We start from the raw sequence: 27,275 nt of genomic DNA, 5'->3' as shown, positions 1-27,275 counted from the left end.
GTGGAAGAGACTGGTATGATAGACAAATTCACATTTCATCCTTTTTTATGTTCCACATGCACCAAAACTGGAAAAGGAGCTACACACCATCTAAGCCCTTCTCCAATATTCAATCTCACACACAAGGTGTCATTATATATTATCTATGCAGTGGGAATAATTTGGAAAAGTTACTTAGCAGGATCAACTATGCTAAAGTTGAACCTCAAGATGATTCAGGTATCCGGGGTCTGCATTATCAAATGCTGCAGCCTGAGATCTAGACAGCTGCCGATGTGCTTCAAGCACCATAAGGAATGGGGATCTAGAATGTACATTAGGTCAATAGGCCACTGTTGCCTGTAGGCTAAATAGGCTGAAGCTCCATAATGCAGCTGAAGTACCTGATGGCGAAAGAAAGACTGACTTTTGTTTATATAGTGCCTGTCATAACTAACAGGGCATTTCAAAGCATTCTGCAGCCAATGAAATACTTTTGAAGTGTAGTCACTGTTGTAATGGAGGAAATACGGCAGTAAATATATGCACAGAAAGCTCCGATAAACAGCAATGTGATAATGGCCGGATAATCTGTTGTTAGTGATATTGGTTGAGGGGTAAATATTGATCAGGACACTGGGGATCACCTGCTCTTCTTTGAAATAGTGTCACTGGATCTTTTGCATCCACCTCAAAGGGCAGATGGGGCTTCAGTTTCATATCTCACCGGGAAGGCAGCACACCTGACAGTGCAGAACTCCCCAGTACCACACTGGAGTGTCAGCCTAGATTTTTATGCTCAAACCTCTGTACTGAGACTTGCACCCACAACCTTGGGTGACTTTCATGAGACTGCTACACCTGAGCCATAGCTAGAATGGCTTCACAAACAGTCTGTCCAATGAAATTGTGTCGTGTCTTCTTTCTGATGTCCCTTTGCTTTCAAAGGGGCAGACATTTATTTGCACACGCTGTCCCTTGGATTGGAAAGCCAACTGTCAACCTTGCCTCCAAGATGCTTCCATTCACCAAAAATATGTTGGATCTTTGAGGGTAGTCAGCAGTGCTGGTGTCCGACAATTTGAAATTATAACCAGTGATGCTATCACCATACCCTGTGCATTAAGCCTACCATAGGAAATACTTCAATGAGATGACTTTTGTTTGAGGCAGGGTCACTGGGGTCTGGTTCATACCAATCAAACAGCAGTGGTCCCAGCAACACTGGATCTCTAATACTGGCCTCTCATAACTCAGTCCATATATAAATTCTGTATGTAAGTATCTGGAAACATTAATCAGGACAAGAGTAATCTCCTGGACTATTTTAAATGGCCCAAAGGGGTTGGAGAATATAAGAACACAAGAAATAGGGGCAGGAGTAGGCCATTCTGCCCCTCAAATCTGCCCCGCCATTCAATAAGATCATGGCTGATCTGCCCCTGGCCTCAACTGCTCTTTCGTATCAGCTCCTCATAGCTCTCAACTCCCCAATATTTCAAAAATCTATCTATCTATTAGTGATCTAGCCTCCACAATTCTCTGGGGTAGAGAATTCCAGACGTTCACTACTTCTGAGAGAAGAAATTCCTTTGCACCTCAGTTTTAAATAGGTGTCCCCTTATTCTGAAACTATGCCCCCTAGTTCAAGATACCCCACTAGTGGAAACATTTTCTCAACATCTACCCTGTCAAGACCCCTCAGAATCTTGTGCGTTTCAATAAGATCACCCCTCATTCTTCTAAACGCTAATGAATGAAGGCCTAACCTGTTTAGCCATTCTTGATAAGTCAACCCCTTCATCCCAGGAATCAGCCTAGTGAATCTCTTTTAAACTGCCTCCAATGCCAGGGAGAAGCTGTTTTTCCCCTAATTAGCCTGGGTTTTTATCTGGTTTCTCACCTTTCAGTGGGGTGTGCTGTCTGTACATCATGATGTACAAATTGTGTGGGACATATTGGATGGAGAAATGGGTCTTTTCCTGTCCATCATTGTTTATGTATACTTTACTGAAGGGGATGGGGTGTTAGAAAGAATAAATATTCCATTTTCATTCTTCTGTTGCAGGTGGGTTTTCATCTATGAGAAAGGTTATCAGTCCACGGATACCACTATAAGCTCTGTCTCGGTTAAAGTGAAAGGCATTGGCTTCACCAACCTCTCCAACATCGGGCCCAAGATCTTGGATGCAGTTGATTATGCCTTCCCATCATGGGTAAGATCAATCCAGAAATGAAGGGAACCTGTGATGATGAACTAAATGGCCTTATTATTCTTTCTATAACGGGCCACCCAAAACTCCACACAGTCTCAAAATGTTGTCAAATTACTGGTTTATACAAATTCCCTCTGACTCCTGGGGTTCAGGGTTCTGGGGCATTGGTCCCAGTGGGAGGACTTCGGTGTTGGGAACTCAGTATCCTAAGGGTCAATGGTCTGGTTGTTGGGGAGGGTGGGGCACTGTGGGGGTGGTGGATAGAGTTCTAGGGGTTTGGGTCTGGAGGGTCAGTGTCCTGGGGGTCAGGGTACTGTGGTCTAGATCCTGGAGAGGGGTCAGGGTCATGGCGTTCAAGCTCCTGGGCGGTCAGCACCCTGGGGTTTGGGTCCCGGTGAGATTAGTGTCCTGAAGGTCAGGGTCCTAGGGATCAGGAACAGGGCCAGTGTGTTATGTTCAAGAACCTGGAGATCAGCATTGAGGTTGGGGGCGGGGGGGGCGGTGTTGGAGGTCAATATCTAGGGGGTAAGTGTCCTGGGATGTCAGCATCCTGACTGGGGACTGGGGTCCTGGGTGGTCGGGGTCCTGTGTGGTTGGGGCCCTGAGTGGTCAGTCCAATCTGCCAGCATCCTCTAGAGATTTTGCTTTGCATTTAAACACATCAGTTTAGAGGATTCCCATTGGTGACATTGAGCTAGAGGAAAAAGATAAACAATTTACAATGATATAATTGATAGAGATTGGTTGCCATAACTGGTCAACAAGTCCATTGCTGCTATATCATGTGATTAGTAGGGTGGTAGATTTCCTTTCAATCTTTCCTTAACTGGTATTTCCTATGTTGCTAATAGGCACAAAAAAGCCCAAATACCAAGGACCTGGAAACATCTGTTTAAAATGTGTGGGTATTTAAATTCCTACCCCATATCCACCTGGTTCTGGCCTGGTTTCCTGGAGTTGCTGTGAACTTGATAATGCCCCCAGGTTGGGGAAGTGGGATAATGCCCTTCAACCCATCCTCCATCAGTGAATCTCTCACCCATTTCAACTAAGGGCACCTGACGCCCAAAACACACCCTAACCAGTAAATGGAGCATGGCCTAAATTTATCCAGGGGATTGGATTTCTGCTAGATTGTTCAGTCTGTTGGACTGGGAGCACGGGTGGGGCATTACAAACATTAAAGAATTGATTGGGAAAGTTAAAGAGGAAGGAAAATAAACAAGGTTTTTGTTATGTGATTTTTGAAGCTGCATTTTCACACCCTTTCATATTTAAATAAATTTTTACATGGAAACAATGGTGTACTGGACCTACCATGGCCATTTTGAGAATTTGATTTAGTCTAAAACATCTGGAAATAAAAGTCTGATATCAGTAAAAGTCACCATGGTTGTAAAAATCCAACTGATTGACTTATGCCCTTTAAAGAAGGAATCTGTTTCCCTCCCCCTGTCTGGCCCATCTGTAATCCAGTCCCAACACCAAGACTCTGAACTTTCCTCTGAATTGGTCTAGCAAGCCTCTCAGTTGTATCACCATCCTCTCAGGGCAACCATGTGGACAATAAGTGCCAGTGGTGCCAGCAATGCCCACGGCCCGAGAATGGATAAAATAATTTTCAATTAACCAAGTCGAATGCTGGAATTCTGAATCAGCGACTGGGAATGATTAACACATCAGTGTTAGACATGGTTTGGGTGGGGGGGGGGCTAATTAAACATCTCACTGTGACCCTTCACCATGTAACTATATTTCCTTTTTTTAGGGATCAGACTCCTTTGTAATTATGACCAATTACATTGTTACTCCGAATCAGACCTTGACACACTGTGCACAGGTAAGCTGCACTGGATATCCTCCCAATGAACAACTCCATCGGTAACATAGGGCATAACTTGAACCTAACCTGCAGGGGCTGAGGTGGGTTTGTGTCTGGATGTTTTACATCCTGGTCATTTTACACTGGATGGATCTCCATGGGTAAAATAGACCTTTAATTCAAACGCACCTTCGATGGGTCAGGTTAAAATTAACCGCATAGTAACAATTTCAGGCAAAGGCCTTTGGCCCACCTATCCCCAGTATTCCTTTAGTGCATTTCTAATAACCTTGAACTCCATCTGTTGAGAATAAGCAGTCTAGTTCCTTCTTGAAATCCACTAAGGTTTCTTGTTCCATGTTCTGTGTCAGTAACCCGTTCTACACATTCACTACCCTTTCAGTGTAACCTTCTTCTTGCATTTCTCATTTCTTTTGATGTCGTTAATTTCTAAATATGACCCTTTGTGTTTAAATTCTTAAACTCTAATTTGTCCAAACCTTTCATAATTTTAATCATGTGCCCTTTCTCCTCTTTTCAAAAGTGAAGAGACCCAGGGCTGGCAATCTTTCTTCATACATCATTCCCTGTTCTTTCTCTCTGCTGCTACGATCCTACATCAATTATCTTCCTATATAGCACACGATCAACATTGTCAATGTTTAGACCTTACTGTATTAGCTTGCATCTTCCATGTCTCCACTTGCTGATTGAATTTATCAAGCTCATTTTAAATTTATATTATTGATATGCATCACTTGCCGCTGCTCTCAATCTGGCATCATCTACATATTTGGACAATTTGGACACAATTCTTTATTCTGAATAAGTTATAAAATTTCTAAACAACAGCTGCCCCAACACTAAGCCTTGTGCCACTCAACTGGTAACTGGCTGCCAGCAAATACCAGCCCATGCTCCACGACTCATTGTTGTCTACCAACCAATCTTCTGCCAATCCATGTTAATACATGTTCATCTATCCTATGGCTTTATTAAGTGGTCTATTATGTGGGAGGGTGTCAAATTCCTTCTTGAAATCTAGTTAATAACATCCACTGTATCTGTCCTATCTGTGAGGGTTTGTCATCTCTTCAAAGAGATTAGTCAGCATGACCTACACAAATAAGGGTCACACCCCCTTAAGATGATCCTGTATATTATCCCTCATAAGGTTGGACAAGGATAGGCCAGACTCACATATTTGAATTATTACATTAAAACATGTACGTGGATATTGTTCTCTTAAAAACACCAGAAGATGAGCCACAAAAACATCACTCCAAGTGTTTTAGATAAAAACTATGAAAAGCAGCATTTTTATAGAGCTCAAACATTCTATGGTAACCACATTGGGAGTGGATCTGATATGGGGTGTAACTTCTGTTGCCCCAGTACAGACACCTTTGGAAATACAAGCTCCCTCAGTCCTACACTCAAGTCAGGTGATACCTGAGTCACTGAGTGGGGCTTGAACCCATAACATTCACTCAAAGATGAGAGTACTACTCACTGAGCCCAAGGCTCACATCTGAAGCCAAGCTCTGGTTGGAGGGTGTATGATTTACACAGACTGGGTATTGATAAATTAAATGATAGTAAGCTGTCATTTCTTCTGTTGCTTTTACTGTAGCACCAAAGTTCTGGAAAGTGTGAATCTGACAGTGACTGCGCAGCAGGAGTGTTTAGCCGATACGGACAAGGTAAAACAACAATATTCATCAACCGTGAGCTCTTCCCCAGTCAGTCAACAACCTGACTATTGAAATTGCAAAATTCAAAAATCTGAATCACCTTTCCACATAAATAACATCACAGGGAATCAGTGCTTTCACCAAGTGATCTGCAAGACTTTCCCAGCTGAATCATACATCAAAATCATTACAACTTTATCTTTTTCAATTGTAAAGTGTAACACAGGTACTAAAGACAAATGTCTGGATGTTTCAGGGGTAAGGGATTGACAAGAGGTTGGTGGAAGCCCTGGAAAAATAAACAATGACAACTTGTAGTTATATAGCATGTTTGGCGTAATAAAGTATCCCAAAGCCACTTCGCTGGAGTGTGGAGTAAATGACCAAAAGCTTAGACAAAGAGGTAGGATTCAAGGAGCATCTGAGAGGTTGAAAGTTGCGTAGAGAGATAAGAGATTTAGGGAGGGGATTCCAGAATTTAAGGCACAGCAGTCGATGTTGGGAGTGATTAAAATTGGGGATGCTCAATAGACCAGAATTAGAGGAGCGCAGATATCTCAGAGGGTTGTGGGGCTGGAGGAGGCTATAGACATTGGGAGGGTTGAAGCCATGGAAGGATTTGAAAATAAGCATGAGAATTAAAATTCTCAAGCTTATTTTCAAATCGATGTGTTCCTCAACTGGGAACCAATGTAGGCCAGGGAGCATAGGGGAAATAGGTGAACGGGACTTGGTGCAAGTTAGGACATGAGAGGAGAGTTCTGGATCATCTCACTTTAAGTCAGGAACAACCAATATTGGCCATTTACACTGAATTGACAGGGATTCTGCCAACCTTCACTGAGGTTACAGCAGATGATCAAAAGAACCCTACAGAAATTCAGGACTAAATGATGTGAACAAGATGTTGCCCTTCAGACTTACCCAGATTCTAAAGCTTTTATGCAAAAGAGTGGTATCCGTGCAGTAAATCACAATGGAAAGAAACTCAGAGGATGTCAGCCTCTGACACATCAGTGGTCCGAGTGACCACAAGATAACTATAGCTGAAGAAGGTCACTGGGCCCATCTGAGACCCCTCAGCTCCTGGCTGCAGGAGCTTAGACGATTCCATGGATTTTGTCTCCAGCCCTTTATTGTGGGGGTTGGGGGGGGAGTCCATTCCATTTGTTGATCGCAGACTGCATGAAGAAGAAATCCCTAATAATAGTCCTAGCTAGCATTTGTTGCCCACCCCTAATTGCCCTTGAACTGAGTGGCTTACTAGGCTATTGTAATTGCAACTGAAAACTCACAAGCATGGGCCCAGAAATTGGGCATTGTTGGGCCCACTTTACCAGCTTAAAATGGGTATCATTGCTTGGAAAGTTCCTAGGCCAATGTCTTGTTCCTCAAGGAGCCTCAAATAAGTGTTCAACCCCTTACGCATGCTAATGAGAGGCCTAACACCTGTTCTAGGGCCCCTCTAGGGAATTGGACAGCCGTAAGAGATGATGGCACAGGACATGGCCTAGCAATTAGCCGCCACCAAAAAACAGTTTAAAAATTACCATTTTTATTTGATCTAATCCCTCAATGCAAAGAATATCCTTTCATGAGGTAAATGCTGTGCTCATGATTTGTTATCCATTTTTGAAAAATCAAACATCGATATTAAGTCCATTTCTGAAATCATTACTTTGTGATCTGGTTAATGGCGCTCTGTGACTGATCAACAGGGACAGCTGTAGACACTGTTATGGAGACCTCACTAATTAAGCACTGGGCACCAGCTATTGAAATGTTAGTCTCAGTCATATCAACACAGGCCAGGCTTGTCCACATAAAGACACTGAGATGTCAATGAGACAGCTAGCAGAGGTGATCATTCACTGAAGTGTTATTATATATTGAAGCCCAAGGTTTTTAGACATTACCAGTTAGATGGATTTCCAAACTTCTTGCACACCTTTCTCTCTGTGTGCTGTCCATTCTTTTGTTGCTGTTTCACTGCATCCACCCTGCTGCCTTTCTCTTAACCTGACTGAAAGTTAGTCATTTAGGTAGTCAACATCTTCACCTGTCTACTCGTGGCTTCATGTGCTCTAGCAGTGACTACAGTCTGCAATATTGTGGATTCATCCTTTCCAATTAAATCTTTGTTCACTTCAGGATGTGTAGAGCCCCAAATGAACTGATCTAGCAGACTTTCATCTGTGGCCTTAAATTTACATTTCATGGTTGCATTTTTCAGGGCAGAATCTTCGGCTCGGTGAATGGGGGCAGGGCATGCTCACAGAGGCGTAAAATGATGCGCAATGATGTCGGGTGTGTGTCCAGATGTCACTGCGCTTCATCTAGATTTTCAGTTTGGCGGGCGCACGGCCGAGTTGGCTGCGCACTCGCTGAACTGTCAAAGGCCATTTAAAAAGCCAATAAAACAATCAGCTGAGCTGCCCATCCAGCCTTAAGGTTGGCGGGCAGGCAAAGAGCCCAGGTGGCCTTCACATTTTTCATGGAACCTCATCCACAGGAGGGATGAGATTTCATGAGGGTTTTAAAGTGAAAAACTTTTATTAAAATTAATGGACATGCCCCAGCTCATGTGACAGTTTCACTTGAGGGGACATGTCCTTAAATTTTTTTTTACCTTTATTCAATGTTATATAAGTGAAAGTAATCTCCCTGGGGCACCTCTACGCCTCAGGAGATTTCTGTGTTCTTCTGCGCACATGTGCGAAACAGCGCAGGCCCCAACTCAGGCAACCCTTGCCCGCACAGGGAGTGCTCAGCACTTCTGGGCGCACATCACTCTGGGCGGGCCTTAATTGGGCCGATCGGCTGCGCATCCGTCCGCACCCACCCCTGCACAACCCCCCCGTCGGGGAGAAAATTCTCCACTCAATTTTGTTATAAGAATGTCAACAGGCTCATCTGATTCCCGCCACGGGCCTTGAAATTCATATCAGTAGTTCCTATGATTTGGCTTTGCTGGGAGAAGTGTGCTGAACTTTTCAAAAGTTTTGTCTGGGTTTCTGCTGTGATCCTCACTCAGCTCCCAGTTATTAAACAAATTAACCCTTTCTCACCTACTCACAACAGAATGTAGCTGACCCTTTCCTCTTTGCTAGTGCCTTTTACAAGGCTACTAAATGTCAGTCTGCACTTTGTTTAAATTTCTCAAATGCCTTTATGAGATTATCAGCCTGCCATTCATCATAGGCTAGAGCTGTGTATTTATTGCTGCAACAGCCATTTAACTTTTGTGCGATTCACTCAGTATTTCTCTCTTCCCCTGGCATTAATTCAGGTTAATTTTTCAATCCAATTCAGCATTAAGTTTGTTTAAAATGTTTGGGGTTTCACTCACAAACATCCCGCTGCCACCATGTTATGCCTTCTCATATGTTAAAAATAATCACTTTAGACTCTAAATACTGCTTTATCAAGTGTATTTCTTTTTGGTCTCCATGTGGCTAGTAGACTGATACATTGTTGTTTGGCACATTACTGCAGTGTGACAGTGAATATGGCACCCCAAGATATATATGTCCACTTAACAATTAGTTCTAGCTCTTTATAAACAATATAACAGCTGATGAGCTACACTAACCACTTCTGTGTAAGCTTTTCAGAGTGGGAAGTTGGTTATGTGTTTCAGATCCATAAACAACAGCATGTGGACAGCACTCGTACCAGCTGAGAGGCCTGACGCCAGCCTGAAATTGGGCCTCAGGCCTCTTCGCAATAATCTGGATGAGCTAATGGTTGCTGCACAACTTTCCCAGTGGAAAGAATCAACATCAGGCCGCCTGTCTCTCCAGCAGTGACTGTTAGTCCCTGGAGATGGGGAGGTGAAGTGGGAACAGGCTGTCTCTGCCCCTCCTGACCTGACAGCACTGATAGGTGACACAGTGAGGCCATACTGCAGGATGCTAAATAGAGTGGGATCAGCAACCAATGTCAGAGCAGAGAACCAAAACAGACGTTAGGTCCCCTCCATATGTAAGAAAGGAAAAGAATTCCAGTTACTTAACATCCTTCATAACCTCAGAATGTTCAAAAGCACTTTCTAGCCATTAAATTACTTCTGAAGCACCATCACTGTTGTAATGTTAGGGTCCTAGCACCTGTTTTAGGCAGCTGCTGAGAAAGTGGCAAAACAGCGAATGCCAAAAGTGGAGGGGATGAGGCAAGAGTCAATGGAGCAGCTCCTGAAAGGTTTTGAGTTACTTCCAGGAGTTGACTTATCTCCAGGAAACCTCCAGCCCTACACTGTTTATATATGTGGGTCAAATGAATAACTGAGGCCAAACCACTTTGTACCAGCCCTAAAAGCTTATCTCGATGCACAGCGAAGGCAACTCTCGATAAATGGCTTGGGGAGCAGCACACCAGCAAGGAGGAGGAAAAAATACAGACTGCTAGCTACAAATTCTTTTAATATTTCAGTATAAACCTCTAGATAACTCTCCTTGATGTCAGATGTAGTGACAACTGAGAAGGGTTTGAGGATCAGATAATCGACCCTGGGATGATATGCTGTCTAAAATTTATCTTGTTAGAAAGCTTGCAATTGTTGCAGTCTAAGATGTATCACTTGGATTCATCCTATCACCAGAGAACAGCACTGGGTTGCATGGTAACATTGTGGTTTGTGGTTTGTAACTATAGTAAAGTGCTGCAAAGTGATGAAACACAGTTTGCTCAGATATGTCAGAGTACACACACAGGCAGAAAAGCTGAAATATAAAACAATTCACCTCTCAATGCAGAAAGACCTTCATCAACATCCAGCGAAACATTTGGTCCAAAAAGAATGAACTATATCCAAATTTTTCTCATTAGGAAAGTTGAACGTCCATAAACCATTATGTCTGGCGTCCAGTATTATCAATACCACGGCGTGAAATGAGGAGGGGGCAGGGTTAGCAATTAAAGGCCCACCCTATTGATTGAATATAGGAGAGGAGCAATTATTTTACTGGGTAAATGATCCAGAGACACTGCCCTGCCGAAAATGTTGACATCACTTTTGCGTTCAAATGCGCTCAATATAAACATAAAAAGATCAATTTGGAATGGGCTTTTCCTGTGGTCAGCAGTGCTCATTGCCATCTTTGACATCAAATGTAATCAAAAGTGCTCAAAGTCATTAAAAGCACTCCAAAGTATCAAATGCCTTACCCCCCCCCCCACCCCCCCCACTAACCCCCCAACTAATACACTCAGACCCTACTCAATCATCCCTCTGCCCTCTCCACCCTCTACCCCCACCTGGATTTTGTCACCTTGCCCAGACGTGAGACAGTTCCCACACCCATCCCCCCACCCCTCCCCCAGCTGCCTGACCTGGGACCCTGCCTGGTACCCCCACTGCCATTGACTCAGGCCTGCAGTGTGCACCACACCATAAATGCACTCTTCCCTTCCTATTTGTCTGACTTATATTTTACATCTGAGTAATGGAGTTGAGTTTATTTGAGGAGACAATTAGAATAGCACATAGGGGAGTGAGTGTTGTCAAGATGGAAATTCAGGAGGCACCTACATTGTTATAACTGGAAAAAAATTGCAAGGCATGGGATTGGAGGTAACTTTGTGATAGGGTTTGGTAATTGGTTGGGAAGAAGGGATAGAGGGAATGTTGAAATAAAAACAGGAAATGCGGGGAATGTTCAACACATCAGGCAGCATCCATGGAGAGTTAATGATTCAGGGTAATCAAACAGGTTAATGGACTTTGGCTGGAGGTTATGCTTCAGTTATGTCCAGCCTTGGTCAGACCCCATCTGGAGTACTGTATTCAGTTTTGGATATTGGACCTCAGAAGGATATGTTGGCTTTGGAGGGCGTGCAGCACACATTCACCAGGATGATACCAAGGCTTGAAGAGTTCAATTAAGTGGACAGGTTGCATAAATTTGGTCTGTATATACTTGATTTTAGAATGTTGAGGTGTGATCTAATTGAAGCATTTAAAATGATAAAGTGATTCAATAGGGTCAACTCAGAGAAACCTCTGGTGGGGAAATTCAAAACAAAGAGACTCAGTGTTAAAATTAGATCTGGTCATTCAGGAATGGAATCAGGCAACACTATAAGGGAGAGGAAACCTGGAACCCTCTCACCAAAAGATGGTGGATGCTGGGGAAGTTCCATTGAAATTTTCAAGAGTGAGATTGATAGAATTTTCTTAGCTCGGGGTATGCAGATGGATCAAATGGATTGTTGAATGGTGGAACAGCTGGAGGGGCTGAATGGCCTACTCTTGTTTCTATGTTGCTAAAGGGAAAAAAGAAAGTCATTCATTCAGGCTCTTTTCATGGCACTGTCTTAGGACCAGGAGAAGGCTAACACAGGGATGGTACAGAACATGGGGGTTAAAAATGTTGGCAATACTCAGCAAGTCAGGCAGTAGTCAATGTTTCAGGTCGATGACCTTTCATCATTTTCTGTTTTTATTTCAGGTTTCCAGTATCACAGTATTTTGCTTTTGTATTGCAGAACATGGAGACTTCACCGTCTAGCAAATTTTACCTATTTATAGACCCTTAAAATTCCATGCACTGTGATCCTGGATGGTCATGTTAGCCCATGGGAACTATTTTAGGAACACCTCTGGCACCTGCCCAGCCCATATCCAGGCTTTGCTCTAAGTGGGAGTAGGAAGGGTATACCCAGCCTCCTTCACCCACTAATCTGGCAGTGCACTGATCCAGCCCTTGTACAAGCCCTGGGGAGAAGACCAGGACAATTGCCTTCCTTGAACACCTCTGGCGGGACCCACATTAGCCCTTGTGGAAACCAGTCCGCATGTGTACTGATTGCCACCATTATGACACCAGGGCTCTTCCAGGGCCAGGGGTGGGAACTAACGCCTCACTGTTTGCATTTGTAAGGGAAAAACTGCAATTTCACAAGAAAATTCCTGGAATCACAGGAGAGCAGCGTAATCATCTCTCTGCCATTTCCCTTGGAGATTCACTGTTCTCCCATCAGAGCTACTGACTGAGACTAGAAACCCCCCCTCCCCCCATCCCAGCCGAGGAATGTGGAAGCCAAGAGTGTTAAACTACACATTGTACTAAAAATAGAGGATAATGTAAAAATTATTAAGAGATAAGGCAGAATAAACAAATGAAACATGATGCCTAGAACACAATGTATGCTCTTTGACTGAAATTATGGGAATTTTTGGCCTTGTCAGGCATTATGAATGGGAAATGTCGGAACAACGCTGAAGGAAACAAGACATGTGAAATCTTTGGATGGTGCCCAGCTGAAAATGATCACATCATTTCAAAGTAAGGGTTATCTGATTCCAGGCCTATTGCAACTTTTGTCTTGCTCCCAAGAGAGAAATATCTTCCTGGCATCTAAACCACATCTATTTTCTTCCTGTTTACAGCACCCCAAAGAAATTTAGCACAAAGAAATATTTTGTGCTGAGGCCATAGTGAGCTTTTTAAGTTATTAGGCTTTTGATCCTGTGTTCAGACTAGTTTAAACATTCACTCCCTTCACCACCAACGCACAGTAGAAGCAATGTGTGCCATCTACAAGAAGACTTGATTCAGACTCAAATGCTCATAAACACACTCAAATACTCACACACACATACACACACACTCACATACACACTCAAATACTCAAACACATCCAAATACTCACACACACACAGACATACGCAAATACTCACATGCACACACTCAAATACTCACACACACACACTCACACTCTCTCAAGAATTCTCACACATTTAGACTAAACTATTCACACACACACACACACACACACTCACTCACACTCAAATAATCACCAACACACTTACTCACACTCATACTCACACACACTCAAATACTCACAAACACACACCGTCCCAAACCCCCTCTCTCTCTCACACACACACACACACACACACACACACATGCACTCAAATATTCACTCATATATAATCACGCTCAAATACTCACATACACACACACACTCAAATACACACATTCAAATGCTTACACTCTCACACACACTCCAATGCTCACACACACAATCAAATACTCACACAGACACATACATGCAAATAGTCTCACACGCACGCTTAAATACACACACACTCAAGTACTCACTCACATATAACCACACTCAAATACCCACATACACACACACTCACACTCACACTCACATATAACCACACAAACTCAAATACTTACACTCACACACACACACACACATACACACACTCCAATACTCTCACACACACTCCAATACTCACACACACACTCAAATACTCACACACATACACACTCAAATATTCACACATGGACACAAACACTCTCAATTACTCACACATGCACACACATGCACACTCAAATATCCACGCACATTATCATCACTCAAATACTCAGACTCATACTCAAATACTCAAAAGCACACTCAAATAGTCACATGCACACATACACACGCTCAAATACATTACACTCAAATACTCACTCACATACACACACACACACATGCACTCAAATACTCACTCACATACACCCACACTTAAATACTCAGACACACATGCACACATATGTACACACACACACACATTGGGAGGAGGCAATGGTGTAGTGGTATTGTTGCTGGACTAGCAATCCAGGGACCAAGGATAATGCTGTGGAGACCTGGGTTCAAATCCCACCATGGCAGATGGTGGAATTTGAATTCAATAGAAATCTGGAATTAAAAGTCTAATGATGACTACAAAACCTTTGTCAATTGCTGTAAAAACCCATCTGGTTCATTAATGCTCTAAATCTGCTGTCCTTACCTGCATGTGACTTTGACAGCAATGTGTTCAACTCCTTGTTCAGAGGGCAATGAGGGATGATAAAAAACACACAGTCAAATGCTCACATATACTCAAGCTCAAATACTCTCACTCTCACACAAATAGACGCACACACTCAAATGCTGTTGCAAATACTCTCACTCAAATATGTACATGCACTCAAGTATACTCAAGCCACACCGACTCATACTCAAATACTCTCCCTTTAAACAGGTATTTTGCATCAGTCTTCACCATAGGGGGCACACATATCATCCCGGAAGTAGCTGTAAATCAGGAAATGGAAGGGAGGGAGGAACTCGGGAAAAATGTTGGGACTGTAAGCTGAAAAGTCCCCAGGTTCAGATGGACTTCACCCCAAGGTCTTGAAAGAAATGGCTAGAGAGTTAGTTGATGCACTAGTTTTAATTTTCCAAAATTCCCTAGATTCGGGGAAAGATCCATTAGATTGGAAAATAGCAAATGTAGCTCCTTTATTCAAAAAGGGAGGGAGACAGAAAGCGGGAAACTACAGGCCAGTTAGCTTAACATTTGTTGTAGGGAAAATGTTAGAAGCTATTATTAAAGATGTTATAGCAGAGCACTTGGATAAGCTCAAGGTCATCAGGCAGAGTCAACATGGTTTTGTGAAAGGGAAATCATGTTTAACCAACTTATTGGAGTTCTTTGAAGGAGTCACATGTGCTGTGGATAAAGGGGAACCAGTAGATGTGCTGTACCTAGATTTCCAGCAGTACCATGTCAAAGGTTATTGCAGAAAATAAAAGCTCATGGTATAGGCGGGTACATATTGGCATAGATAGAAAATTGGTTAGCTAACAGGAAACAGAGAGTTGGCATGAATTGGCATGAGTGGCGTGCCACAGGGATCAGTGCTGGGGCCTCAGCTGTTTACAATTTATATAAATGACTTGGATGAAGGGACAGATGGAATGGTGGCTAAATTTGCTGGTGACACAAAGATAGGTAGGAAATTAAATTGTGAAGAGGATGTAAAGAGGCTACAAAGTGGGTAAAGGTCTGGCAAATGGAGTATAATGTGGGCAAATGTGAAATTGTTCATTTTGACAGAAAGAATAAAAGGGAAGCTTATGATCTAAATGATGAGGGAGTGCAGAGCTCTGAGATTCAGATCTGGGTGTCCTAGTGCATGTATCACAAAAGGTTAGTATGCGGGTACAGCAAGTAATTAGGAAAGCTAATAGAATGTTATTATTTATTGTGAGGGGAATTGAATACAAAAGTAGGGAGGTTATGCTTCAGTTGTACAGGACACTGGTGAGACCACATCTGTTCTCCTTATTTAAAGAAAGATGTAAATGCGTTAGAAACAGTTCAGAGGTTTACTAGACTCATAGCTGGAATTGGTGGGTTGTCCTATGAGGAAAGGCTGGACAGGTTAGGCTTGTATCCACTGGAATTTAGAAGATTAAGAAGTGAATTAATTGAAACCTTGGGGTCTTGACAAGGTGGACGTGAAGAGGATGTTTCCTCTTGTGGGAGAATCTAGAATGAGGACACGCTGTTTAAAAATAAGAGGTCACTCATTTAAGACAGAGATCAGGAGAATTTTTTTCTCCCTGAGAGTTGTGAGTCTTTGAACTCTCTCCCTCAAGAGGTGGTGGAAGCAGAGTCTTTGAATATTTTTAAAGCAGAGCGAGATAGCTTCTTGATTAACAAGAGGATGGAAGGTTATTGGGGATAGCCAGGAATGTGGGGTTCAGATTACTTTCAGATCAGCCATGATCTTATTAAACGGCGGAGCAGGCTTGAGGGGCCGAGTGGCCTACTCCTGCTCCTAATTCATATGTTCACACACACACTCAAATACTCACACACACAGAGTCAAACACACTCAAGCACGCATGCACACACACACAGACACATAAAAACACTTATACAAGGATGCTCACTCACACTCATACGCACACTCAAACAATGACACACAGACACATTTATGCACTCAGGCTCACTCACATTCACATACATTCTTATATACGCTCACACACACATTCTCACTCACATACATTCAAACACTCGCACACACAAACACACACACTCATTGTGATAATCTGAGGTGTAATACACCTTTAAGGGAATGCAAGCAGATTGACCATGTGACTGTAAGACCCAATAGCTGTGTAGCACAGGCTACCATGTTAATGTTAATCTAGAGTAGGGTCTGGTTGGAGAAGCATTCATCACGTTAGTGCTCTGTTGTTTGTGTAAATAAATAGCATGTGCTTCAATTTATATTAGTCTCTGCATCTGCTGTGTACTGTAATCGAAATGCCTGGCGACAGATAAGCATGTAACCGGTTCATGAGCAAAGCGACCCCATAGTAAAACATAACGCCTATGCGCACACACACACACACACACTCACAGCCGAACACATTCAAACACTTATGCATACACGCACTAATGCACTCACGCTCACCTACACTCTCAAACTCTCACATATGATCACACACACGCAAACACCTCCATGCACACACACACACATACACACATGCACACACACACACACACACATACAATCGCACAACTCACAGACACAGGCACACTTACACACATTCACGCATACATACACACACTCTCACTCACACAGACACACACACACTCTCACACAGACACAAACTACACTCTCACACAGGCACATACACTCTCACACAGACTCTCACTCTCACACAGACACACTCTCACACTTTCATACAGACACACACTCTCAAACTCACCCACACACTATCACGCATAAACTGAAGAATAATATATATCTGAACACTTTCTGCCAGCCTTGCTGAGTGTCTGTACCCTTTTTCTTTATTCATTCACGGGATATGGGTGTCAGTGGCTGGGCCAGCATTTATTGCCCATCCCTAATTGCCCTTGAGAAGGTGGTGGTGAGCTGCCTTCTTGAACCACTGCAGTCCATGCGGTGTAGGTACTCCCAAAGTGCTGTTAGGAAGGGAGTTCTAGGACTTTAACCCAGCGACAGTGAAGGAACAGCGATATATTTCCAAGTCAGGATGGTGAGTGGCTTTGAGGGGAACTTCCAGGTGATGGTGTTCCCATTTGTCTGCTGCCCTTGTCCTTCTAGATGGTAGAGATCATGGGTTTGGAAGGTGCTGTACAAGGAGGCTTGGTGAGTTTTTGCAGTGCATCTTTTAGATGGTACACACTTCTGCCACTGTTCATTGATGGTGGAGGGAGCGAATATTTGTGGGCAGGGTGCCAATCAAGTTGGTTGCTTTGTCCTGGATGGTGTCAAGCTTCTTGAGTGTTGTCCAGGCAAGTGGAGAGTATCCCATCACACTCCTGACTTATGGCTTGTAGATGGAGGACAGACTTTGGGAAGTCAAGAGGTGAGTTACTCACTACAGGATTCCCAGCCTCTGACCTGCTCTTGTAGCCACAGTATTTATATGGCTAATCCAGTTCAGTTTCTCGTCAATGTTAACCCCCAGGCAATACCATTGAATGTCAAAAGGTGATGGTTAGATTCTCTCTTGCTGGGAATGGTCATTGCCTGGCACTTGTGTGGCACGAATGTTACTTGTTTCTTTTGTTTCTGATTGGCAGTGGCTCTAGTATCTTAAGAGGGAGAGATTCCCATGAGAGACTAATAACATTTATGAATGCACAGTGGGTATGGTGATGGAGGGGAGACATGCCTCTGATCAGATTTCATCCAACCACGCTTGTTGTACATGGGAATTGTGCCCACTAGACCTGGCGCGCTCAGCAGATGAGCACATCCTCTGCTTGGGACTGGCGCAGGGCTGTGGCACTATGGGTAAATTTTGGGTGTCTGTCTGCCATATGCCGTTGGACACTGGTGTTTACTAGCTTTACTGGGGAAAGCCTCCATGGAAATAACTCCTCCTTATTTCCTGTCTCTTGAGCATCTCTGATTTTAATCACTCCGCCATTGCTTGGGCCCTAAGCTCTGAAATTCCCTCCCTAAACCTCTCCACTGCTCTATCTCTCATTTCACACATGACAGCCATGTGGGATAGGCTTGATGGACGTAATGGTCTTTTCCTGCCCATAATTTTCATGTGTTTGGAAGATCTCAGAGTTAGTAGATCTTAGCGGTAAATTCAGGACTTTAAGGGCGGGGGGAATTTAAATTTTGGACAATAGTGAGAAATGGATAATATCAATTCAGCTTCCCATCATTTTTTCATTCCTAGTCAATAAAACTGAAAATCTGGAGTTGTGGTATCAACCCAATTTTACCCTATAACCCAAAGCCAAAATGATCTCCACTGATTCTACCTGTCGACGCAAGCAGGAAAGTCATGTTATTCAAGGCAGTTTGTCCCCTGTACTGATTGCAGGCATCTTCTCTCCTATCTCCCCTTAGTCCACCATTGCTGATGGCTGCAGAAAACTTCACCATTTTTATCAAGAACTCGATCACTTTTACAGCCTTTGGTGTTTCAAGGTATGTTCAGGAATGTTGTTTTTTTTAACACACAATCTTGAATTGGAAAAAGCAATACATTTTTAGCTTTACCAAAAGCTCTGTTTTCCAGGCGGAATATAGTGGAATCCGTAACCAAAGCAACTCTGAAAAATTGCACCTACCATAAGGTCCATGACCCTCTGTGCCCTGTGTTTCGTTTGGGTTACATTGTTGAAGAAATTAAAGAGAATTTCTCTGTCCTGGCATACAAAGTAAGTCTAGGCTCTCTCCAGGGGCATTGGCCTCCAGTTAACCAAGGGGACTGAAACAGCAACAATAGTTGGCATATTTAGGGTGATCTAGGCTGCACCATTTAGGGTGATAAAGCACCTGTAAATTAGATTATACTTAAAACCAAGATTTGGAATTCCCTTCCTAACAGCACTGTGGGTGTACTTGCACCACATAGACTGCAGCAGCTCAAGCTCACCATCACCTTCAGGGCAATTCGGGATGGGCAATAAATGCTGGTCTTGCCAGCAATGCTCACATCCCATGAAAGCATATTTTTAAAAGCTGATGGAGTAATTCTGCTCACATTATGTTTCTGTATCTTGCTTTGTGAAGGGGGGCATGATTGGTATTGTGATCCACTGGGATTGTGACCTGGATTGGCCTGAGAAATACTGTACACCCACCTATAGCTTCCATCAACTTTACGGGGGTTTAGACAAAGAGAAAGTATCAGCAGGTTTTAACTTCAGGTAAGAACCTCACAATTTGACCTCTGCCAGTTGATACCACTTGTGTTTAGTGAAATGATGCAGCAAGTTGCTGGGTAGCACAGTGTGTTGGTGTAGTGACTCATTGTGCGATTCAACTCTGTGATTCCCCATAACTGGGGGCCCAATCTCAGTCGGACAAGAATGAAAAGATTTACATCAGCAGGGAAAGCTCTGAGGTTGGGTGAATCTCCCTGTATCTCTGGCAAAAAGCCCACTGGAATTGCTCAGAAAGAGACCATGTTCTTGATCCATCAGGTTGCAGTCTCATTTGGGAGACACTTGGCTTTGCCTTCCTCATAATCCCTGACAGACAGCACATACTTCTCTAGTTAGCACCAGGCTGATTAGGGACTGGCAATGCCAGCCAACAGCAGGAGCACGAGGTGGGATGGAATGAGGTAATTGACTCTTGCTTCCTCCTGTCCAATGAAAACAGTCACATGAAAATCTACCCCAATACTCGTTAATATTAAGTCGTTTCGCCCTTGTTTTGATATCCAATGTCTCTTGTTATGAGGTCTAACATGCCATTATCAATTGTCCATCTGTGATTTTGTGATGATTGGTTAAACACCTAGTGTTCCATCCCCACTTTCCAGTGTTTTCCATTTCGATTATATTTCTATCTGCCATCCTTCTGTCCAAAAAGCACTACCTCCTGCTTTGTTGTGTTAAATTGTACCTGCCTTTGTTTTTCCCACTCTGTTAATCTGTCTTTTGCAGTTTTCATAATTTAATGCATTTCCTGGGATGGGAGGCATTATCTTACAAGGAAAAGTTGGACAGGCTGGGCCTGTATCCATTGGAGTTTAGAAGAATGAGAGATCTTATTTTGAAATATATAAGATCCTGAGGGGACTTGACAAGGTGGATGATGAGAGGATATTTACCCCTGTGGGAGAGACTAGATCTAGGGGACACATTTTAAGACAGAGATGAGGAGAAATATTTTCTCTCAAGTGTCGTGAGTCTGTGGAACGCTCTTACCCAGAGATTAGTAGAGGCAGGGTCATTGAATATTTTTAAGGCAGTATTAGATAGATTCTTGATTGACAAGGGAGTCAAAGGTTATCTAGGAGGGAAAGTGGATTTAAAACCACAATCGCCCATGATCTTCCTGAATGACCGAACAGGCTCGAGGGGCCGAATGGCCTACTCCTGTTCCTCATTTATATATTCTTATATCTGTATGTACTATACCTTCCAACTTAACATCTGCTGTAAACTTTGACATACCCACCTGTGTTCCCAAATTCAGGTCATTTGTACATCGAATCATAAAACAGTACAGCACAGAAGGAGGCCATTTGACCCATCGAGTCTTTACTGTATCTTTTGGAGAGGAATCCAATCAATCCCACTCCCCAGGGATTTCCCTATATCCCTGCAATTGTTCCTCCTTCAAGAATGCAATTTGTCGGTCATTACATTCCAAACCCAAACTATTTGTTGTACAAAATGAAGAGTTTAAGGCTCCATTACTGTCACTTCCATTCAATCCAACAATCCCTCTTTAATTCCAACACTCTGGTTCATGTCCCCATCCATTCTGTCACCTGCTTCCAATTCTACACAATCCAATATTTGCTAGAAGTCTCTTCTGTGGAGCCCTTGCAAACAGCTTCTGAAAATCCATGTATATGTCAACCGTTGGTCCTATGCTATCCAGGGTCTTTGGGATTTTGTTAAAGAACTCCACCAGATTAGTTAGCTATGACCCACCGCTTTCATAAAGTGATGGTGGCTCCCCTTAATTAAACCGTTTCCAAATAATCATTTATTCTGTTTCTCGCAACGGATTCGAACAATGTTTCCATTATGTTTACCGGTCTATAGTTACTGGGTTAGTTCCTTCCACTTTTTTAAAGAATGCCCTAATGCTTCACCTTCTGATTTCCTGGCAATACCTTAAAATTGAGCGAGCTTTGGAAAATATTAATTCAACTCAAATTTCCTCACTTATTTTCTTACAACTTCTAATAAAAACCATTTGGGTCAGGAGTTCTGTTTGGTTTTAATCTCCTTATTTCATCCATTATAATTTTTCTGTTTAACTTTAGTCCCTTCATTAACCAGTTATTCCTGGTATTGTGCCTTTCCCAATGACAGATTAATACAATCCTTTCCATTACCTAAATGTAAAATCCAAAGAAGGCAATGAATTGCTGGTACCATGAGATGATTTTGAGTGTCTCCAGCTGGTAGTGGTCTGAAAATGGGGTTTGGTCACTTATTCAGTCCAGTTCGGCAGCTGCTCTGACCTTCACCATCTTGGGTAGGGTCCTGAGATAGGTGGCCATGTGTAATATACAAATCAGTTACACTGGACTCAGATTGAAATTGTTGAGGTATGTTCATGGCAGGGTTGAAGAGCTTAACCTGAGATCCTTAAACTGGGCTGCTCACGGGAGTACTTGGAAAACTTCAAGGGAGGCAATGGTGTAGTGGTATTGTCGCTAGACTAGTAATCCAGAGACCCAGGTTAGTGCTCTAGGACCTGGGTTTGAATCCCACCACAACAGATGGAGGAATTTGAGTTCAATAAAAATCTGGAATTAAAAGCCTAATGATGACCATGAAACCATTGTTGATTGTTGTAAAAACCCATCTGGTTCACTAATGTCCTTCAGGAAATCTGCTGTCATTTCCTGGTCTGGCTTACATGTGACTCCAGATCCACAGCAATATGGTTGACTCTTAAATGCCCTCTGAACAGGGACAATTTGGGGTGGGCAATAAATGCCAGCAATGCCCAAATTAAACGAAAAAAGCAACAAACTTATTTTTTTAGCTTGCATGGGGCCCTATTGACATCATGGGAACATCAAATTAAATGAGCCAATATTTCTAGCAGGATCTCCTGTTGTTCATTTGAAGGCCCACAACAAAATGGCTGGTGGCTGGACAATGTTGGATGTGTGCTTCATCATGTTATTGTCCTGCCCCGGCTGGAAGCAGGGGAATTAAAAATTCACCTCACGGAGTTTAAAATAATAGAGAGAATTTGCACTGGTGGATTAAAGAACAACTCTCCCTTAAAGTAATTCAGAACAAAGGGACATAACTTTAAAATTGAACTAAAGTGGATCTAGAAAAAAAATCTCTTCACACAAGAGATTGTAAAATGCCTTCTGCATGTTGGCCTGGCAGACAAGATGTGAAGTCAATTAAGGTGTTTGGAGAGGGAGTCTATAGAGCTAGACCATTCATGGATGATATCAGGAAGCATTTCTTCACAAAAGGGTAGTGGAAACCCAGAACTCTCTTCCCCCCAAAACTGTTGAGGTTGGGGATTAACCGAACATTTCAAAACTGAGATTGATAGATTTTTATAATAAAAGCAAAATACTGCAGATGCTGGAAATCTGAAACAAAACAGAAAATGCTGAAAAAACTCAACAGATCTAACAGCATCTGTGGAGAAAAAAACAGAATTAACGTTTCGAGTCCTTATGCCTCTGAAGAAGAGTCAAAAGGACTCAAGACATTAACTCTTTTTTTGTCTTCTATTGATAGATTTTTGTTAGGTATTAAGGGGTTAAAAAAAACAAGATAGATAAGATCGGCTGTGATCTAATTGAATAGCAGAACAAGCTTGGGGGACCAAATGCCCTAGTCCTGGTCCTAGATTCCAATCTCAATACTTAACTGGAAGGATATGGAGTATCAGATGAAGCTGGTAGAGTTAACAGATTCAGTAGGATGAATGGCCTACTATTGTCTCTGTGATGTAAATGGGGATGATTCTCCATGTGTTGTCCTGTTTTTGAGATTTTTGATACCACTAGTAATGGTCCTAAATTATAGGATGTGAGGACAATGAACTTCATCCAAGTTGAGTCACAAGTATTGGTTTCTGAACAGGCTGAGCTTGAACAAGCTGTGCCTGCTGGAATTCTCCTGTACTGCTTTTATCACATCCACTTTCGCACAATCTGGTGCAGAAACAAGATGACAACAAAGATAGTCCCAAAAGAGCAACATACAGTACATGCCGAAGGTATGTCTTTCAAATGAGAAAAGCTCCCTCTGCTCTCTCAGGTGGACGTGTCAGATCTTGTGGCACTTTATTTCAAAGGAGGGCAGGGGAGTTCTTTCCTCTGTCCTGATCAGTATTTATTCCTGAACTAACATTAAAAACAGATTACCTGGACATTACTGTTTGTGGGAGCTTGCTGTGCACAAATTGGTTGCTGCATTTCCTACATTACCATAGTAACTGCACTTAAAAAGCACTTCATTGGCTGTAAAATGCTTTTGGAGTCTTGAGGTTATGACAGGCGCTGTATAAATGCAAGTCTCTCTCACAAGGTCAGCCTGAGTTCAATAACATCCCCTATGTTTTATTTCAAAGGTATGCTAAATACTATAAGGAAAATGGCACAGATGTGAGAGATCTTTACAAGGTCTTTGGAATTCGATTAGATATTATGGTCAATGGTAAGGTAAGATGCCTGTATTTTTACGTGATGGTTATCAGATGAAGGATATCAATGTTGGGAATTGAATTTAAATCAGGCACTATCTGGCAAGGATAGGATAACCAGAGAGCATAAATCATTTTCTACATTGGCGTAATGATATACCTTTGTTTTTCCCTTCACAAAACCTCGTGTTGAATTTTTCACTGATCAGTTCAGTCATTTCTTGTGAACAAGTTTTCCACTTTTTACCAAATTGTAGTGAGTTTTCTGCTAGTTAACTGGGGGCACTCCAAGAGCCAAGCAATGATTTTCATCTCATTAGCCAGGTCTGGAGTCAAATCTAGATCCCAGGAAGATCAGCATTGTGTAATTGCATCAAAGACTTTGAATCTACAGTTTTCACCTAAGAAAATCATTTGTTTCAAGTTCATTCATCAGTATAGGAAAGTTAAAACAATAAATCCTATATGAAATATTAAGTTTTGGGGTGTTTTTCTGCTCGAAATTTCCTTGGATTCAGTGTTGCAAACCACTCCTATAAGTGAGTCTTCCATCTCTCACAAACAAGGGCAAGCCTTTTTCTGCCCAATGTTTTGGGGAACATAATGAGACCTGGTATCAAACAGAGAAGGCCTGTTACTGTACTCAGCTTACTGTGTTCTGTAATGTGTTCCCTCCCTCTTCCACTGTTGATACATATAGACTGTATGCAATTGACGTTCAGACTATAACTCAAATATGTTTACAGGTTAGTGAATAGTATTCAGTACAAATGGGGTCTTTATTGTAATTCACAAACTGTACACTCTCTCATAATGCCAAACCGACAGAGGTAATTGTCCAACATTACCTCTCAATATAGATTGATTTTTGAAACAGGGCTGATCACTTCTTATGTGACATAGTCACATAGCTCCACCTCTCTTCTGGTTTCAAGCTGAGAGCTGAGCTTTCACTTAAAGGAGCCAGAGAAAACTATTAGCCACACTAATCTCTCCGGTCAGAGGCACGTCTTCACCCCAGAAAGAGGCTATCAAACAAAGGACATTGATTACTTTAACTGGGATGGCTTGACTCTTTGATCCATGCCAAGTGCTTTAAATTGCTCACTAAACAGACGCCCATCCAGGTATAATGCTAGCAGTCAAACCATCCATACAAAGGCATCCTTCAACTAAACATGTCTTCCCTTGCCCTGGTGATTGGATTTTAGCTGGTCAGGTAGTGTTAAAAATCAGCCTCTTAATTTTGCTTAAATATGCTTGGGTGCATTTTACATTTATTCTGAATAACTTTTAATTTCCTTTGCTCAAAGTAATTAAACAGCCTCCATTTTAATGTATCCTAGTGCATTTGTGTGCTAGAGCATATAGTTACTTACTCACTTTATTTAATTGTCTTATTTTGTTTTACCAGGCTGGTAAATTTGACATTATTCCAACCATGACAACTATTGGCTCTGGCATTGGTGTGTTTGGGGTGGTGAGTAAAAGCACTAGTTAATCTCCAAATTTGAGCCAGGCCATTTCTGAGGGAAATCAGGCAGTAATTTCTCACACAAAGGGTAGTGAAAATCTCGATCTCACTCCCCTCAAAGGCAAGCAGTGCTGGGGGACCTTTCAAGGCAAGGGTCAGTAGGTTTTTATTGGGAAGGGATATTAATACTTGGGAGCAAAGGTGGTTAAATGGAGTTAAGGTGCAGATCAGCCATGATTGAATTAAATGGTGAACCAGGCTCGAGGGGTTGAATGAATCCCTTCTCTTCCTATGGTCAGGAAGGAAGAGAAAAAACTTAATTGTAAAGCTCTGAAAAGAGATGATTTTTATTTCATTAATAAATTTGTAGTATAAGGGTATTTGGTATAGCAAGGGTTAATGCAGGGACTTGGAAACAGTACCACCCACAGTATGATGACCAGAGGTTAGGAACACTTGTGGACTGGACAGAGACTTGTGTAGAAGCAAGCATGGAGTTAGCTTATTGCTTGAGTTATACCCTGTATATATGCACTTCATTATATGTTATCAATAAACGTTTAGGGCAAAATTTTTAGCTCGGCGGGTGGGCGCCCGACCCGCTCAAGCGTAAAATGACACGCGTTGACGTTGGACGAGCATCTTGAAGTCAGCGTGCAGTCACAGAATCATGCAGTGCAGAAGAGGCCCTTCGGCCCATCGAGTCTACTGACACATGAGAAACACCTGACCTACCTACCTAATCCCATTTACCAGCACTTGGCCCATAGCCTTGAATGTTATGATGTGCCAAGTGCTCATCCAGGTACTTTTTAAAGGATGTGAGGCAACCCGCCTCCACCACCCTCCCAGGCAGTGCATTCCAGATGTCACCACCCTCTGGGTAAAAAAGTTTTTCTTCACGTCCCCCCTAAACCTCCTGCCCCTCACCTTGAACTTGTGTCCCTTCGTGATTGACCCTTCAACAAAGGGGAACAGCTGCTCCCTATCCACCCTGTCCATGACCCTCATAGTCTTGGACACTATAATCGTGTGATATTTTGTTTGGCAGGCATTCGCTAGAGTTGGCAGTGCACCCGCTGACAACTAAAAGGCCTATTAAGGCCATTAACAAGGTTATTAAATTAAATTATTTGCTGCTCATCCAACCTTATGGTTGGCGGGCAGGCGAAAAGCCCAAAGTGGCCTTTGCACTTTTTAGGAAACCACACCCATGGGTGGGATGAGATTTCCAAAAACAAATAAAAATAAAATAAAAAATTTGAAATTTAATTAATAACTTGTCCCTGCTCATTATTTATTTATTTATTGAAAATGCTTTATGTGCTCTCTGTGCCTCAGGGAAATTATGAAGCGCTCACTGGTGCACATGCGTGCTGGTCACGCTCACCCCGCTTGCCCTCCACCCCCGCCCTTGCATTTCAAGCCGGGCGGGCCTTGATTGGCCTGTCAACATGAAATCGCCTTCCGGCCTCAATCACGGGCGGCAGTTGGCTTCCCTCCCGCCCCCACCTGCTCCCGCTGAACCCGCCCGACAAGGGCAAGATTCTGCCCTTAATATTCAGCCATATAAAACTCAGAACATCTTCATGAGACCTAATGAACATATAACGCATGACAACTGTGACTGAGGGTAATGTGAACTTTAGGACATAG

At 42.6% G+C, this 27,275-nt stretch overlaps 1 protein-coding gene across 2 annotated transcripts in view; it reads left to right on the top strand.

Moving 5' to 3' along the window:
* The window catches only part of p2rx1 (purinergic receptor P2X, ligand-gated ion channel, 1), an 87,114-nt gene that overhangs the window by 51,524 nt on the left and 8,315 nt on the right, over window positions 1-27,275 (top strand). The window contains exons 2-10 of one of the 2 annotated variants that reach the window (XM_041197815.1): window positions 2,048-2,195; window positions 3,964-4,035; window positions 5,651-5,720; window positions 12,901-12,997; window positions 18,893-18,973; window positions 19,065-19,206; window positions 19,562-19,698; window positions 24,074-24,164; window positions 25,560-25,625. In XM_041197815.1, coding sequence (XP_041053749.1) covers window positions 2,048-2,195; window positions 3,964-4,035; window positions 5,651-5,720; window positions 12,901-12,997; window positions 18,893-18,973; window positions 19,065-19,206; window positions 19,562-19,698; window positions 24,074-24,164; window positions 25,560-25,625 — 904 coding nt within the window. The remainder of the gene's footprint in view (window positions 1-2,047; window positions 2,196-3,963; window positions 4,036-5,650; window positions 5,721-12,900; window positions 12,998-18,892; window positions 18,974-19,064; window positions 19,207-19,561; window positions 19,699-24,073; window positions 24,165-25,559; window positions 25,626-27,275) is intronic. The other variant, XM_041197816.1, reaches the window with a different exon arrangement.

This window comes from Carcharodon carcharias, chromosome 10 (assembly GCF_017639515.1).
Source record: "Carcharodon carcharias isolate sCarCar2 chromosome 10, sCarCar2.pri, whole genome shotgun sequence".
Taxonomy (NCBI): domain Eukaryota; kingdom Metazoa; phylum Chordata; class Chondrichthyes; order Lamniformes; family Lamnidae; genus Carcharodon; species Carcharodon carcharias.
The sequence above is the reverse complement of the archived record's forward strand: the minus strand, read 5'-3'. Positions and strand labels throughout refer to the sequence as shown.